We start from the raw sequence: 18,178 nt of genomic DNA, 5'->3' as shown, positions 1-18,178 counted from the left end.
TGGACAGGTGTACCTAATAAAGTGGCCGGTGAGTGTATAGTCGCAATTCTGAGAAATAAAGTCGCAATTGCGAGATATAAAGACTCTCACAATTCTGACTTTTTTTCTCACAATTGCGAGTTTACATCTCGCAATTTTGACTTTATAACACATAATTGCGAGTTTACATCTCGAAATTCTGACATCTTTTCTCAGAATTGTGAGCTCGCAATTGCGAGTTATCAGGCCAATTCTAAGGGGGAAAAAAGACTAACTTTTTTCCCCTCAGAATAGTTTATATCTCACAATTCTGACTTTACAACACGCAATTGCGGCTTTATATCAATCAATTCTGACTTTATATCTCGCAAGTCTTTTTTATTTTTCATTCTGTGGCGGAAACAAGCTTCCATAATAAAGTGGATAAGGTCCTTAAAGGACAAAAATGGCAAAAAAAAACTGTCATAAAAAAAAAAGTCTCATTTTAAAGAAGACCCTCGCCCGAAGTTTAAAAACAAAAGTAAAAATATTTAATTTTTGTACATTATTTTATATTAAAAAAATATATATAATACAATATGTTGAACTTAAAACTGCTAGAAAATCAAAGCCATAAATCTAAACAAGTTGTGTTTCACATTTGAGCTTGACGTCTCCAAAGAATTTTCCCCATTAGATGCCAGTAAAATAATTTATCCAACTATAATATGCATAATAAGTAGAAAACAAGAAATAAAGCGAGTATTTGCTCACACCTATTACCCACTAACTTTTACATTCTTACAATTAAACTGTAGGAAATTGCATCAGCTGACCATAAATACGTAAAATAATAAAATACTAATGGATCAGGAGGGATCTGTGGAACATAATTCCTGTGAAATTCATAAGGTTAAATTTGAATAGAATTAGATCATTTTAAAATCTCAACCTCAAAATCCTTGTCAGGTCAATCATTTAACATGACTACAGAAAAAAAGTGCATTTCATATCATTTTATTTTTCTTTTATTTAAAAAACAGCTATTTTTGATGCTACGGTTATTTCATATTTTAATAAAAATTATGCAGACAATATAAAATATATCCTTAAAGGGACAGTTCACCCAAAAATGAAAATTCTTTTATAATTCACTCGCCTTCATGTTGTTCCAAAACTTCTATGTATGACTTAATAAACTTTTTATTTAAAATGTCATTTTTTCCTGTTTTTTGTTGTTGTTGTCAAAATCAGTGCTTTTGTCTTTCTTTGCCGACAGGCTTACCGTACGAGTGCACAGTGATAATAGCTAGATAAAAGCCACTTGAAAAGGATCATCTTTCTGTTTGTAGTTTCTCTGGAAATAAGAGGGAGTGTCACTATTCTTCAACACAGTGTGTGTGGTCACAGGGATTTGCTGGTTGCTGCAGTTTCATACTTTGTGTTGGCTACAAATCAATTGTGTTTCTGTATATCAGTCGGCCCTTCCAGATTCCCCGTGATAATTTCAGCGTCTCATTAAACACGAGTTCTGTTGAGTTGACTCTGTCGGGCGAGCATGTTATATTAAGAATGATATTTATGAAAAGAAATTCACATACAAGAAACAAAACAGTTTTAATCAGTTTAATATATATATATATAAATCTACATTTGGCAATTTGTCTATAGAGAAAATAAAAAAATAAAACCGTTATTTGTTCAGAAAAAAATATTGGCCTCGTTAAACAAGTAGGCTATAGGTATGAATATAGAAATAACTTCTTAACAGATTTCCTGACGACTACGTAACTTCAACAGAACAGCAGGTGTTGCTCTCCGGGGAGCTCGAGGTTAAAGGTCACTGGTATCCCGGAGGCTGGTAGCCCATATTGACGGCTTGAGTCGGCTGGTTGAAGGCTTGAGGCTGCTGGTGGATCGTGTGTACGGTGGAGTTGATGACCACCAGATTCTGTCGACGAGCCTTCAGCTCTCTGGCCATCTGACACCAGACACACACCGTGCAGCAGGTCACCGCGCAGCAGTCGTCCTGAATCGAACCCTTCATGAGAGAAAACACAATAAATCTAATGCAGTGTTTCTCAAACTTTTTCTGCCATTCCCCACTTTGAAGGTAGGGAAGGGTTCGTGCCCCACCTGCCCTCATGCAATCGCCCCAACAAAATGTTAATAAACTAGGCTTTAATGCAATTGTGTTTGTATTTTGCCTCTGATAACATCAAATTCCGAAACGGAGAAAATAAAAGTGTGGACTAGTTGTGCTTTGCTTTACTATTTTTGTCCCTGCAAACTGCATGCAAAAAGAACAAACAAAATTGAAAAAAAATAAAATAATAATATCTCAGGGTTTTTCCTGGTTCAAAACGAGGCGGAGGTGGTAAAAACCTAATGTACGTATTTTAGGTATATTTTATAATAATAATTGTATTTTTCGAAGACTATCATATAAGCTTCTGTGTTTCTCACAGTATTTTGCGTGTGGTGTGGACCTCTGCACCCCTAGGGGGGTCCGGGGGCATGCTCCCCCGGAAAAAAAGTTAGTACGTTTTAAAGATAAATTCATAAATCTGGTGCACTTTGAAAGTTCAACATTAAGTGATTAACTAATTTAGTGTCTGCAATGAGCCTGTTTTGTAGTATGCTATATTTTCTGAGCCAGAGACAGAGAGCGCTCACCGCTTGACATCACAACTATTCAGTGTTTTCAACCACATAATGTTTATTTTAGGTTTCAGACATTTAAATTCACATAAGTACTAAAAAAGCAATACATTTAGAGTTTGTCAAATACACACTTTCTATGGAAGCGGCAATAATAATTATTTACATTATAATTAGACGACACGTATTATTCATATCAAATACACATCGTGTAAGTAACTTTCAAGTTTACTCTATGCTTCTCCCAGTTCACCGGCCACTTACTCTCATGTATTTCGGGAGAAGTGGATAAATTGACGTGTTAAATCCAACAGATCCGATTCTCTAAAATCTGGCATAAACTAACGCCCATCGCGTATAGCTCAACTAAGGTGTTTAAACAACAAAACGCATGCTCATATTTGACAATCGGAATATCAGATATTTCCTGCTATAGCCAACAAATTTGTGAAGTAAAAGTAGATAATCAGTCATTGATTCAGCGCTATTGTGGCTGCGGTGTGACAAGCAATGACGCGTCACCAACGAAACCATAAAGGGATATGATCTAAATAACGGGCGCCTCTAAAAACTTTTAAACTTACGTGTGAAAAGGTTAAGTAAGGCTTACATTGAAATGTGTCGTTGTTTTGTTTTGAGTTTATGCTCAATAAATAGAGGAATTAATAGAGATGGGCACAAAAATTACCACATTTTCTCCCGTTTGTCGCGCCCCACTTGTCATGTTTCCATTCCCCACCAGTGGGGCGCGCCCCACACTTTGAGAAACGCTGATCTAATGTGACGTGAAACTGAGGCCTTGTTTACTCCTGGTATTAAGATGAGTTTGGGTCGATCGGATCACAAGTGGACGAGGGAGACATATTCCCGTTTACTGGTGTTTTAATCCGTCTCTTCTGTCCACTTTCAACCACTTCTGTCCTGATTTCCTCGAGGGGAGGGTCTATGGGCGGGTAAATGTGTGGGTTTTTTTTCAGATCTTGTGATCTAATGGCAATTGCGCAATTTACAAATGAACACGACCGGAGATGATGGAAAAACACACAGAGAGCATCAGCTTTAGTTCTGCTCTGACAGTCACAACACCAGCCGAACGCTGTGAGTGTGTGTTAGAAATCAGGAATGGTGAGAGAACATTGTGCTTGGTACATTTTTCATCTTCAAACTAAACTTGGGTCTCCAGCCGACAAAGTTTAAATCTGTCTGTCTAGCCGCTTCCCATAATGTTGCGCATGAGGTCAGGAGACGGAGAGAAGACGGTCTTTTGTGGCTGTTTGAACACATTCGATCACATGAGCGTTTACACTGCGAAAGCAATCCGGTTTGGCAATAGCTTGATAAAGCTATTCAGTTTGTATTCCTTGAACTTGGAGAGAATGAGAATTTTTGAGGAATTTCCTTTTCGATTTATAGGTAAAATAAGGTCTTACTTGAAAAGACTTTCGTGTTTTGTTCTACAACACAAGATGTATTCAGTCAAACCTCAAATGTAAATTTTAAAGCCTGTGTTTTTTTTAAAAAGCACGTTTTTATATAAGTTGTTATATAAGCACTGCGACGTTTTTTTCCAATTCGTAACAAATAAAGTCACATCATTGTGGCAATTTAATACATTTTATAGTAGTTTTATTCATCAAAGAATCCCGATTTTTTTTAAATCACGGTTTCCATTAAGCAGCTCAATTGTTTTCAACATCGATAATAATCAGAAATGTTTCTTGAGCAGCAAATCACCATGTTAGAATGATTTCTGAAGGATCATTGTGATCGTCTGGGAGTAATGATGATGCTGGAAATTAATTTATATTAAACAGTAATAATTGTATTACAACATAGCAATTACCCTGATCTGGTATCTCTCTCTCATACTGCTCCTCATGGCGAATGTGATTGGATGCAAAATGCCTCCGAAGCAAATCTCCAGCATGGGGAGACAGAGACACTCTCCAAAGTTCTCACTGGTCTGACACATGAGGCAGTATGTGCACCATAAACCACAGCAACCTGCCACAGGAACACAGATGGCAAACACATAGAATTGGTTACGCTTTCGGTTCATACGAAATCTCAAGTCCTCAAACCCCAGACAGCAACATAGTGTCGGCCCATATCCGGCCCCCATGCGCCAACACTATGTTGTTGTCTGGGACGCAAATATATGTTTATTTTCATCATTCCTCACACACTAACATATGCTTAACTCTACAGTAGCCTATACTATTCCTCTCTCTCTCTCTCTCTCTCTCTCTCTCTCTCTCTCTCTCTCTCTCTCTCTCTCTCTCTCTCTCTCTCTCTCTCTCTCTCTCTCTCTCTCTCTCTCTCCACCGAACACTTACAGATGCCCATGTCGTCGCAGCAGTCACACACTCCTGTGCTCCACATGTTTTGCTTGAAGTTATCAGGGGCCAGAATCATGGCTGGCTGGACACTTACAGTTGAATGAGCCATGATTATCACTCCAGTGAGCTGGAAAAACACATGGAAAAATCCAGACAAGTGAGAATCAACAACTTGTCTTCAACGTACGCTTCTAATAAATACATATTCATAGATTGGTATTTATTTATAGAGGAATGTGTTTAAGCACATGTAGATTTATATTTTTAATGTTAATACTACTACTAATAATAATTAGTAGTATTAGTTGGGGAGCAGTAAGCAATAATTAAGGTACGAACAGCGGTGCTGTATGTGAATAATCGCGGATGAAGGGCGAGAATTGTAAGTTAAATTGACTTGTAAATACAACATTCAGCACGGTCTCTCGTACCCTTATTGCTTTTATAAAACGGTTACCACATAACACAAATATTTAAACCGAAAATATATTTATTATAATGTTCTCTTTTTAAAGTAAAATAAGTCAACCCCATCCTTCCGCCATAAAAAGTAGTCCCTCCCTCCCTAACAGTCACAGAAACGGCAAGAGTGTTCCTTATAATGCCTCAAATTTATTGTATATATATAATATATATATGAACTCTACATATGATTTTTCCTCACACACATACATATGCTTATCTCTCTGCATGTTAAAACGTTCGTTTCCGTCATGTAAATTAGTTTAAATCAGACCTGTTCACTGTACAGATTGAGTTCGTCTAAGAAGCGCCATTAACCAGTATTACTCGATGAACATACAGTACCATACCTGAAAAAGAAAACTTTAAAATTATATTCCCTCTGTACTTCAGAAACTGTGGGCTTTCTTCATTCGGTGGGGACGGTGGGTACTACGCGCAGACGCGGCCTTACCTATGTAAGTTTCACCCGTTTCAATAGAGGGTATGCGCATGACGTCACCGTCGGCCGGAGTGAATGCGGTCACGCCCACAAGTGGCAAAAAGACTGAGCGGCAGCATTTGTTTTCAGCGTGAATGCCGTGAAAACCACACAAAACACATCTAAAACGGGAAAGAGCTTTGCGATTGACTGTACAACTAGATTTGACCAGAAATCTGAGGTACTGTATATTTTTACAGACTGCAAAAAGCTACAGAACAGACTATATTCTGCATAATTGGATGTTTTTAAATAAACACTGACAAAAAACTATACAAGTTTTAGGGCTACACGATATGATGATATACAGTATAACATTAATGTAAGTGATCACTCAGATTTAGACCTATCTATATTGTATTTATATAAAACGTTTACAGGCAAATTGTCTTCATTTATTTCCCCGGCGTCGAAATCAGGCACATATAAATGTCAGGAAACACGATTCCTGGCTGCATGTCAATATCCATGGATCACTGGATCTTTGATAAGTTGTAAGGAACACTATATCGAGTCCAACTTTTAGTTTAAACTGATAATAGTTTGTTTTACTCGCGTTAACGCAGTTTCCCCTATTAACTCCAGTCACGCAGCAGCTCTTCTGCCACTCAGTCCCGCTGAGGGGGGCGTGTTCCGGCGGGGAAGTGACGTTAATGCATTCCCTCTATAGAGGGAAAACCTTGAGCTCAATTTAGCCATTCTGCTGCTGCGCAATACACGCTTCTCTGTTCATAACACATGAGAACCGTGGGGAGTCAAACCCTATTAACTCCAGCATCCGTCTAATCCTATACAGCGAGTACCCAGTCGACTACGGCATCCGTCTAATCCTATACAGCGAGTCTCCAGTCGACTACAGCATCCGTCTAATCCTATACTGCAAGTCTTCTGTCGACTATAGCATCCGTCTAATCCTATACAGCGAGTCTCCAGTCGACTACAGCATCCGTCTAATCCTATACAGCGAGTCTCCAGTCGACTACAGCATCCGTCTAATCCTATACAGCGAGTCTCCAGTCGACTACAGCATCCGTCTAATCCTATACAGCGAGTCTACAGTCGACTACAGCATCCGTCTAATCCTATACAGCGAGTCTCCAGTCGACTACAGCATCCGTCTAATCCTATACAGTGAGTCTCCAGTCGACAACAGCATCCGTCTAATCCTATACAGCGAGTCTCCAGTCGACTACAGCATTCGTCTAATCCTATACAGCGAGTCTCCTGTCGACTACAGCATCCGTCTAATCCTATACAGCGAGTCTCCTGTCGACTACAGCATCCGTCTAATCCTATACAGCGAGTCTCCAGTCGACAACAGCATCCGTCTAATCCTATACAGCGAGTCTCCAGTCGACTACAGCATCCGTCTAATCCTATACAGCGAGTCTCCAGTCGACTACAGCATTCGTCTAGTCCTATACAGCGAGTCTACAGTCGACTACAGCTTTCGTCTAATCCTATACAGCGAGTCTCCAGTCGACTACGGCATCCGTCTAATCCTATACAGCGAGTCTCCTGTCGACTACAGCATCCGTCTAATCCTATACAGCGAGTCTACAGTCGACTACAGCATCCATCTAATCCTATACAGTGAGTCTACAGTCGACTACAGCATCCGTCTAATCCTATACAGCGAGTCTCCAGTCGACTACGGCATCCGTCTAATCCTATACAGCGAGTCTCCTGTCGACTACAGCATCCGTCTAATCCTATACAGCGAGTCTACAGTCGACTACAGCATCCGTCTAATCCTATACAGCGAGTCTCCAGTCGACTACAGCATCCGTCTAATCCTATACAGCGAGTCTCCAGTCCACTACAGCATTCGTCTAATCCTATACAGCGAGTCTACAGTCGACTACAGCATCCGTCTAATCCTATACAGCGAGTCTCCCGTCGACTACAGCATTCGTCTAATCCTATACAGCGAGTCTCCAGTCGACTACAGCATCCGTCTAATCCTATACAGCGAGTCTCCTGTCGACTACAGCATCCGTCTAATCCTATACAGCGAGTCTACAGTCGACTACAGCATCCGTCTAATCCTATACAGCGAGTCTCCAGTCGACTACAGCATCCGTCTAATCCTATACAGCGAGTCTCCAGTCCACTACAGCATTCGTCTAATCCTATACAGCGAGTCTACAGTCGACTACAGCTTTCGTCTAATCCTATACAGCGAGTCTCCAGTCGACTACAGCATCCGTCTAATCCTATACAGCGAGTCTCCAGTCGACTACAGCATCCGTCTAATCCTATACAGCGAGTCTCCAGTCCACTACAGCATTCGTCTAATCCTATACAGCGAGTCTACAGTCGACTACAGCTTTCGTCTAATCCTATACAGCGAGTCTACAGTCGACTACAGCTTTCGTCTAATCCTATACAGCGAGTCTACAGTCGACTACAGCATCCGTCTAATCCTATACAGCGAGTCTCCAGTCGACTACAGCATCCATCTAATCCTATACAGCGAGTCTCCAGTCGACTACATCATCCGTCTAATCCTATACAGCGAGTCTCCAGTCGACTACAGCATCCATCTAATCCTATACAGTAGGCCTGTAGCGGCGCGTCGATGACGTCGACGCTTCGACGTCAAAAATTCGTCGACGTCATATTTTTTTGTCGACGCTTCTTTATTTATTTATGTATTTATTTTTTTGCACCGTTCCCGGCGGCACAGCTCGCCACACACACGTGGGAGACCGAAACATTGCAGAATCGAGGACGAAACAGCAACCTCTTCACAGAATTCACAACAAAGCCATGCAAAAGTCCCAACAAAAGAAAAAGTCCTAAAAAACCCCAGCTCGCACTAAATCATCGAAGGTATGGGAATACTTCAAATTTAGTCCCAAACGTAAAGGTGTCGTTATTTGCGCTCTTTGTCAAATGGAGTTGACATCCCAAGTCTCCCGCATAGTGATAGCGGCTCCCTGATGACCGCAAATTAGTTAAAATCTCCCGGAATCTAGAGCTCGCGAGCTCCAAACCGTGTAGCGCGCGCAGCGAGGGAGAGAGCGAGAGACCTTGCGCGTGTGTGTGCAAATGTGCGTGTGTGCCTTATAAAGCGCATGTAAACCCCACCCCCGTCAACAAAACCGAAAAATCAGTCCGGATGTTTTTTATGAGCACTGAAAACATTAAAATGAGCACCACATCCAAGTGTGATAGGGCTCATTTGAGTAGCCTACCAAACATTTTACAGTGTAGATACTCTGTAAGAACCAGATCAAAATTGTTGTGCATTGAATGTGCACTCCTGCAATTTCCATGTTACAAAAAAGAGTCGTTCAATTAGTCGTTAGATTAGTCGACTAATCGATAAAATAATCGACAGACTAATCGTTTAATTAATAATCGTTTACCCCAGCCCTACTATACAGCGAGTCTCCAGTCGACTACAGCATCCGTCTAATCCTATACAGCTAGTCTCCAGTCGACTACAGCATTCGTCCAATCCTATACAGCGAGTCTCCAGTCGACTACAGCATTCGTCTAATCCTATACAGCGAGTCTACAGTCGACTACAGCTTTCGTCTAATCCTATACAGTGAGTCTCCAGTCGACTACAGCATCCGTCTAATCCTATACAGCGAGTCTACAGTCGACTACAGCATCCGTCTAATCCTATACAGCGAGTCTCCTGTCGACTACAGCATCCATCTAATCCTATACAGCGAGTCTCCAGTCGACTACAGCATCCGTCTAATCCTATACAGCGAGTCTCCAGTCGACTACGGCATCCGTCTAATCCTATACAGCGAGTCTCCTGTCGACTATAGCATCCGTCTAATCCTATACAGCGAGTCTACAGTCGACTACAGCATCCGTCTAATCCTATACAGCGAGTCTTCTGTCGACTACAGCATACGTCTTATCCTATACAGCGAGTCTCCAGTCGACTACAGCATTCGTCTAATCCTATACAGCGAGTCTCCAGTCGACTACAGCATTCGTCTAATCCTATACAGCGAGTCTCCAGTCGACTACAGCATCCATCTAATCCTATACAGCGAGTCTCCAGTCGACTACAGCATTCGTCTTATCCTATACAGCGAGTCTCCTGTCGACTACAGCATTCGTCTAATCCTATACAGCGAGTCTCCAGTCGACTGCAGCATCCATCTAATCCTATACAGCGAGTCTCCAGTCGACTACAGCATCCGTCTAATCCTATACAGCGAGTCTCCAGTCGACTACAGCATCCGTCTAATCCTATACAGCGAGTCTCCAGTCGACTACAGCATTCGTCTAATCCTATACAGCGAGTCTACAGTTGACTACAGCTTTCGTCTAATCCTATACAGCGAGTCTCCAGTCGACTACAGCATCCGTCTAATCCTATACAGCGAGTCTCCAGTCGACTACAGCATTCGTCTAATCCTATACAGCGAGTCTCGAGTCGACTACAGCATTCGTCTAATCCTATACAGCGAGTCTCCAGTCGACTACGGCATCCATCTAATCCTATACAGCGAGTCTCCAGTCGACTACGGCATCCATCTAATCCTATACAGCGAGTCTCCAGTCGACTACACCATTCGTATAATCCTATACAGCGAGTCTACAGTCGACTACAGCATCTGTCTAATCCAATACAGCGAGTCTCCTGTCGACTACAGCATCTGTCTAATCCTATACAGCGAGTCTCCAGTCGACTACGGCATCCATCTAATCCTATACAGCGAGTCTCCAGTCGACTACAGCATTCGTCTAATCCTATACAGCGAGTCTCCTGTCGACTACAGCATCCGTCTAATCCTATACAGCGAGTCTCCAGTCGACTACGGCATCCGTCTAATCCTATACAGCGAGTCTCCAGTCGACTACAGCATCCGTCTAATCCTATACTGCGAGTCTTCTGTCGACTACAGCATTCGTCTAATCCTATACAGCGAGTCTCCTGTCGACTACAGCATCCGTCTAATCCTATACAGCGAGTCTCCTGTCGACTACAGCATCCGTCTAATCCTGTACAGCGAGTCTCCTGTCGACTACAGCATCCGTCTAATCCTATACAGCGAGTCTCCTGTCGACTACAGCATCCGTCTAATCCTATACAGCGAGTCTCCAGTCGACTACAGCATTCGTCTAATCCTATACAGCTAGTCTACAGTCGACTACAGCTTTCGTCTAATCCTATACAGCGAGTCTACAGTCGACTACAGCTTTCGTCTAATCCTATACAGCTAGTCTACAGTCGACTACAGCATTCGTCTAATCCTATACAGCGAGTCTCCAGTCGACTACAGCTTTCGTCTAATCCTATACAGCGAGTCTCCAGTCGACTACAGCTTTCGTCTAATCCTATACAGCTAGTCTACAGTCGACTACAGCATTCGTCTAATCCTATACAGCGAGTCTACAGTCGACTACAGCTTTCGTCTAATCCTATACAGCTAGTCTACAGTCGACTACAGCTTTCGTCTAATCCTATACAGCTAGTCTACAGTCGACTACAGCCAAGTTGATAATTCTAATTTACTTGTTTTCTTGCTGCGCACCTTAAATTACAGATATACTTGCGTAATTGTCCTTTAAATGCTCTTTATTACGGCCGGGAGTTCTCGAGCAGTTCTCAGAGAATCTCCCAAAAAGAAGCAATAAGCATGGCCGGAGGATCTCAGACAAATCACATTAAGAATCCCACCAGTAAACACAAATACAACAGTTTTTATAGAAAAGGAGAATGGGGGAAAATGACATGATGCATTACATAATTTCCCTACAATTTGATTGGTTCTTCATTACTTCATAATCACAAGTTTTCAGACTGTCTATTTTCATTTCCCAAACTATGTTATTTACACACACACACACACACACACACACGCACAATTCAAACCAAACTGACGACCATGGCTATATATAAAGCCCATGAGAACCGTGGGGAGTCAAACCACAGCCGCTCCGCTGGCCGCTGCCCTGCTGAAAATGTGAAGCAGAAACGCTTAATGTCAGATAACGTCCATAATAAGATTTTTTTTTACCATTTTCAGTGGTTATGAGGAGCAATATGAGAGAAATTTAGTAATCATTGTTTAGGTACATTAAACCACATCATGTCATATTGTCAACATGGTACTTGAAGCAGAATAGTGGGTCATATGTCTAATGCTTTTTGTCGGAATAGTGGGTCATATGTCTAATGCTTTTAGTCGGACATCCTCACATTTTTGTATACATTTTTATTTATTTACATTAGTAAGCTACAAAACCAACCAACATTAGAGCAGTGATGTGTGAACTAAATTTGGTGTGTTATAAGTTATTGAATATATTTTTTATAATATAAAATGTGCAAAAGCAGTGTAGTATGACTAGTGGGCCACCATTGATGTGTAAACTGAATGACTATTTTTATATTTTTGACTATGAGTTGATGCTGTCGTTTGTGTTTTAACAACGTTTAGCTCAAGAATATTGAACCGGGAAGTTCGAATAGCCTATGTAAATATATTGCCAACTTCACTGATCTCCTTGAGTTAAGCATTGACCGCATTTCTTTATATTTGAGTCCAAGTTCAAACACTATGAAACGCTCCATTAACGTACGGAGCTGAAACACTGCCAGAGGGACATTAAACAGGAAGTGTCTGTCCGAGCTCCCAACAGGTTTTGCGAGGGAACACAAAAGATTAGGAAAAAAAAAAATCTCCCATCCTAATTTTTTTTCCACCCCACGTAGGATTGTAAATGCATGCAACAGACTTTTAAAAAAAAATAATTATTAATTTGCATTTATTCATTTTTGCATTTAGTAATGTATGTATATTATAAACACTTTAAGTGGGCCATTTAAAAAAAAGTGTCATTAATATGTGGAATTGTATTTTTTTTTTTTTTTTACCTTCATCCTTCCCTCGCACTTTGTAACATATCTTTCCTTTGGACCAAAAATTATTATTATTATTTTTTTTTTTTTCAGAAAGCTTGTTTTATTTCAGTTCGATAATTCTTTTCTATTTTTTTAATGCAATTTTGGGGGGTTCTTTTGCAGATTTTTTTTTTTTTTTTTTACCTTTAAATTGCTAGATTTGATCAATAAATAATAAATAATTAAGTCATTTAAGCACATTCCTCACATTCTTTTAACTTAATTTCAAAATAGCTCACAATTTCATGCATAACCCTTTTAAATCAGCTCAAAATTTCTTACATTGGGTGTCTTTGCCGACCTCTTGTGGAAAAGAAAATTGGCCTTATATCACTATTTGAAGCAAATGAGCTGTTTCGCTGGGTCTTATTAAAGTCAGTTTCTCTTCATTATGCATTCAGATACACATGTAGACATTATAAAATACTTTTATGGTAAAGTTTTAGCATTTTTAAGTTGTTATGTGTATGTACTGAAGCACTCCTCAGGGATTTATTCATAAGGGGGTCAGATTGACCCGCGAGGGAAGGGTTTGTTACTTTTTTAAAAGGTGTTGTGGCAGGTTTATTGTGTGTTCATGTTTATTTCCTGTCGCTGTGCAGGCTATTTATTGTATATGACTGATTAAACAGCTCAATAACCCTTTAATTTAAACATTAATTTATGTCCCGTAGACCGGTCCATTGCATTACGATTGCAAGCATTATCAATATATCTCAAAAATGTGATGTGCAGTCAAAAGTCCCGATGTTTATAGGCCTATGCTGTTTATTCGAGTGTTCTCCTATAAACGAATATCTCGTAGCACCCCAAATCTACAACATCTCCCCAAGCCCCATTTAGCAAACAAATACTACTCTATTTTTCCTTTCTATGGCAGAAATTGTAAGAGTATGTGGTTCTGAATTCAGCATTTATTTGATGGGGAGAAGGGTGTGGCCTCAAAATGAAAGGTGCATGACTTAACTTAAATAAAGTTAAATTAATAAACAGTTACGTTTGCTGAAATGCATAATTCATGGAACAGTTTTGACAGATTGCGGAGGGCTTAAACTCGTCAATTGCCAAATCCCCTTCTCAGACTGCATTTCACCTGCTGTCTGTTTATAATGTTAATCAAAAAAAAGAGGACAAAGAAAAACTGAATAACTTTAGTAACTTAAAGCTGCAGTCCGCAGTTTTTCCTCTTTGTCGCCCCCTCTGTTTGAAATCTGCAATTGCAGTTATTCACTGAATTATCAACTTTAGTTGTGCCTCGACACGGCACAGCGCGGATGAACACAATGTTTGAGGAGGGTGTGAGGCTGTCAGTCGCCGCGCCGGTGTCGATACTGGCATTCAGAATCACAGATTATTCTTTTTGGAAGTATGACCAACATAATACTTTTCACCCTAAAATGTAATCTGAACAAGTAACATCCACTTTTGTTCTTCTGACCAACTAACTGAAAAATACCATTGCAGTAAACAGCGCTGATTAAATCTAACGATCGATTATCATATCACGTCAAATCGCACAAATTATACTTTGTTGTCAAATTGTTAATGTTCAACGTCAGCATTGCGTGACGACATGTAAAGCCCTTCAGATAGCCTATTTATCCTTGTTTTCGCATGGGCCGGTTGCAGTCTCTTTTTCCAAACTCTCAGTCCAAAGACTTTTGCATTTTACAACGGGTGAATCTGTTCTCACTAGTGATTGTCGTTTGAACCTTTCTGGATCCGCCATCAAATTGATAAGTTTAATTATATCAAGTGTGAGAAAAGGCTATAAATCTCCACCTCCAGCATCCTCACACTCATAGCCTACTAGCCAAGACTCCTTCTTTATGTGTACAGATGTGTGTGTGTGTGTGTGTGTGTACAGATGGATGTGTGTGTGTGTGTGTGTAGAGATGTGTGTACAGATGTGTGTGTACAGAAGTGTGTAAAGATGTGACGTAATGACGCAAAGACATGCTCGAATTTCTCGTGAAAATCCACCAGTAGCACTGGAATTAAAAACATCATTACAAGCTTACCGCTTTGAATCGAGCTACGGCAAGCAGAGAGTTTTGAACACAGGCTGGTTATGTACTTGCTCAATTGGTCATTTTTAACCCAAACAAGTTATGGACTGGAGCTTTAAATAAGGATTAATCTGAACCTCCTAGGGCTTAGTGGCCACGTACGTGGACAGCACATTTTTGCTCTTATGTCCACAATTGTGTTCACTGCTGAATTGGTGGTGTTATGGACACGTATGGGGGTACTTATACTGCCATCTGGTAGTGTCAGAAATTTATAACACACTATGGTCAAAATTCAAAATGGCGGCAAACACAAGGACAGATTCAAGTGGTAGCTCCATACACAAACGTCGACCAGTTAAGAAGTTCTGTCATATTTCATGGCTTATTCTGATTTAGATATTTATAAAAGCCTTGTATATTTGTCATGACATGCAAATTTGGAGAAAAAAAAGTGCAAAACTACCAACTTTGTAGGTCGCTAAACATGAAGTGCACGTATGTGTACTTATGGACTGAAGCTCCTCGAAACAGCTAATATGCTAGTAAACATGCACATAAAATGGGAAAAAAGCTAGCTCTGATGCAGCTAAAAAGGTGCACATGGTCCCAATGACATAAATAACAATTAAATCACTAAATACATACGTACATACTTAAATTAGTTGGGTTGAAAATGTTAGTAAAAATGTAATATGCTAGTAAAAATGTGCACATGTAAATTAGCTTGTATATTATCCCATTGGAATAAATAACAAATAAATAATGCAAACCTACATAAATTAAATTAATTTGTATTTGATTTTATCATGTTTTTATTTCCAGTGCGTTTTTCTGTGCAAAGAGCATTGGAGCTACTTTGGGTTAATTGATGGAGATAACACAGATTTGGATGTGTCTGATAACGATGATCCCTTAGAGATGTCTTATTGATCACAAGTTCAGTATGGTGTACCACAAGGCAGAAGGCTCAGTACTAGGACCGTTGCTGTTCACTCTATACATGCTCCCCTTGGGAGATATCATTAGGAAGCATGGCATTAGTTTTCACTGTTATGCTGATGATACTCAGCTCTATATTTCTTCACGCCCCGACGAAACTTGCCAATACAAAAAAAACTAATGCATTGCTGATATAAAATCTGGATGACTAGCAATTACCAACTTTAAAACTAAAAAATCTAAATTACTTCATGTGCTTTCAATGAAAAATGTGGAACAGTTAGTTCATTACATCAAGGCTAGATCATTGTAATGCTCTACTGGGTGGTTGCCCTGCACGCTTAATAAACAAACCTCAGCTGGTTCAAAACGCAGCCACTAGAGTTCTTACCAGAACCAGGAAGTATGACCATATTGCCCGGTTATGTCAACATTGCATTGGCTCCCTATTAACCATCGTATACATTTTTAAATATTGCAATGTTTCCATGTTGTTTTTACTCTCTGATAGTCAAAACATGTTAAAAAATATGTGTGTATGTGTTATTAATACATTAAAAAACAGTCAGGAAAAAAACTGCTGTGTTCAAGGCAGAAATAAAGGGTTTTTCATTCTATTACACAAAGGTGACTTTATTGTGTTTTATGGAAATTCGGACCATGAGTCCACATATGTGGACATCATTTTTCTCTAAAAGTACATCATATCAAAAGATGATTCTTAGTTTTTATTTTAATTAGGTTCCAATAAGCCCAAATAGCAAAGAGAATTAAAAAATGCATGTAAAAAATCAGCTTGGGCCTTAAGAGGTTAATTTATACAGTGAAGACTATCCAGTTATTTTACATTTGGTTATTCAATGTCTATATCTGACAACTATCCGTTTTATAATCATTATTATTATACTTTAGTGTAATATTTAATTTAATTCTTATTCGCAAGGGTTTTCCAGTTTCAATGTAACCTGAACACGTCACATAAAACGGGACACTTTTTAAACCTGTTCTGATGAATTACTATTTTGTGTTATTATCATGGCCTAAACCTATACAACAGTTAATGATATTTCTACTGTAAATATACTTACTGCTAGCACAGACATTAGGTTACATAGACTTTCTAACCCATCTAAAGTTGTTTTACATAATTTTAAATACAAGTCTATAAGCTTAAAATCACTGCCCCATTTTATAAGACAAAGCAAACCGAATGAATAGCAGAGCTAAACTGTGTTGAAAGAGCAATAACATTAAAATCACACTTGTTTTAAAGGTTATTGCATCACAAAAAAGCCTCAAAGGCCGAGAGTACAAACGGTTATCTGTGAATCTACCAAAACCTGTCCCATTTTTGGATAGCTCACAAAATAATAAGTATTTATTGAGCAAATTTTTAGGCTTCTGAGCCAGTTGTAAAGCAAGTCTTGACAGGTTTGTGAACAGATAAATTGCATCACATTATATGGATATATAACGAAGAGCTTCAGACTTCAGTTTGATCTATTATATCCACTACAAAATCAGAGATCACGGTGAAACTCAAACCAGATCGAAATCCCTTCTCCACCCGCAGGGACGGTCCCTCCCTCGCCACGGCACAGAGAAACACAATGCAAATTTCCACACCTGTTATTCTGGTAAAGAATATCATAGCATGATGACGAGGAAGAAAAACATTATGGAAAATCATACAGCAGAATGGCTGCCAATGACCACAGAACAACATTAAATGAAAGGACGTGAGGAAGGTCAGGGAAACTGGTTTTTCATATATTTCCCCCCTCATTTTACTTGTAAATACCCTCCAGCTTCCCCAGGATGTAAAACATTCAGCATAAAGCTAGACACAGCTGTAAAAACAAGTGCTATATCGAAACCCTGGAGGATGTGACTAAGTATTAATAAGTGCTACTGTCATTTACAATTAAAGCCGCAGTGCCTGTACATGCGCAAACTAACACTAAATGAGAAACTTTACATTTATAGACAACTTTGTTGATGTGTAAAAGCTCGTTTAAAAGCAAAAAAGTACTAAAACAGGAAAAATATTCTAACAAAAAAGTCATCAGGAACAGTTCAGAAATGGATTACCACAGAAAACAAGTGAAGCAGAAGTGTAGAAAACGGTGTACTTGCCTGAAGCCTGGTCTTCAGAGGGTGTGTGTGTGTGTGTGTGTGTGTGTGTGTGATGCTCTGCTGTTCACGGGGGGGAGGAAACCAAAAAGCCATCGTGACCACAGGTGAGCACGTCACACAACCCTTCCTTCAGCATCACCAGCGCAGCGCAATAGCAGAAAAACAGGTGCATTTCTGTTTCAGGGAATTAAAGACACTGACAATCATTAGAATAATCATCCTGAATACAAACCAGTTAACAATGACATTTGGAAAACTTGATATTATGATCATATGAAACGCAATTTGTTAAAGGTATTATTTG

The 18,178-nt window shown here is 39.7% G+C and overlaps 1 protein-coding gene across 3 annotated transcripts; it reads right to left on the bottom strand.

Moving 5' to 3' along the window:
* Positions 1–1,570: 1,570 nt before the first annotated feature.
* Positions 1,571–17,921, bottom strand: ponzr6 (plac8 onzin related protein 6). 3 transcript variants are annotated; one of them, XM_056234781.1, is made up of 4 exons: positions 17,830–17,921; positions 4,956–5,085; positions 4,463–4,623; positions 1,571–1,999 (listed from the first exon to the last, which is right to left on the bottom strand). In XM_056234781.1, the coding sequence occupies exons 2-4, from the start codon at positions 5,065–5,067 to the stop codon at positions 1,799–1,801; spliced, it is 474 nt and encodes a 157-aa protein (XP_056090756.1). In that variant the 5' UTR covers positions 5,068–5,085; positions 17,830–17,921; the 3' UTR covers positions 1,571–1,798. The 3 variants fall into 3 exon arrangements, with proteins under 3 accessions (XP_056090756.1, XP_056090757.1, XP_056090759.1); XM_056234782.1 differs by lacking the exon at positions 17,830–17,921 and adding an exon at positions 5,771–5,825; XM_056234784.1 differs by lacking the exon at positions 17,830–17,921 and adding an exon at positions 5,695–5,775.
* Positions 17,922–18,178: the final 257 nt, after the last annotated feature.

The sequence above is a fragment of the Rhinichthys klamathensis genome, unplaced genomic scaffold (assembly GCF_029890125.1).
Source record: "Rhinichthys klamathensis goyatoka isolate OS25496 unplaced genomic scaffold, OSU_Roscu_1.1 h1tg000405l_1, whole genome shotgun sequence".
NCBI lineage: Eukaryota > Metazoa > Chordata > Actinopteri > Cypriniformes > Leuciscidae > Rhinichthys > Rhinichthys klamathensis.
This window is presented reverse-complemented; position numbering and strand designations above follow the sequence as displayed.

Coding starts and splice junctions, on each gene's coding strand:
- ponzr6 (XM_056234781.1), bottom strand. CDS start 5,067: ATGGCTCATTCAACTGTAAGTGTCCAGCCAGCCATGATTCTGGCCCCT. Junction 4,624..4,955: donor CTGCGACGACATGGGCATCT/GTAAGTGTTCGG, acceptor TTCCTGTGGCAG/GTTGCTGTGGTTTATGGTGC. Junction 2,000..4,462: donor GAGAGAGATACCAGATCAGG/GTAATTGCTATG, acceptor TCTCTCATGAAG/GGTTCGATTCAGGACGACTG.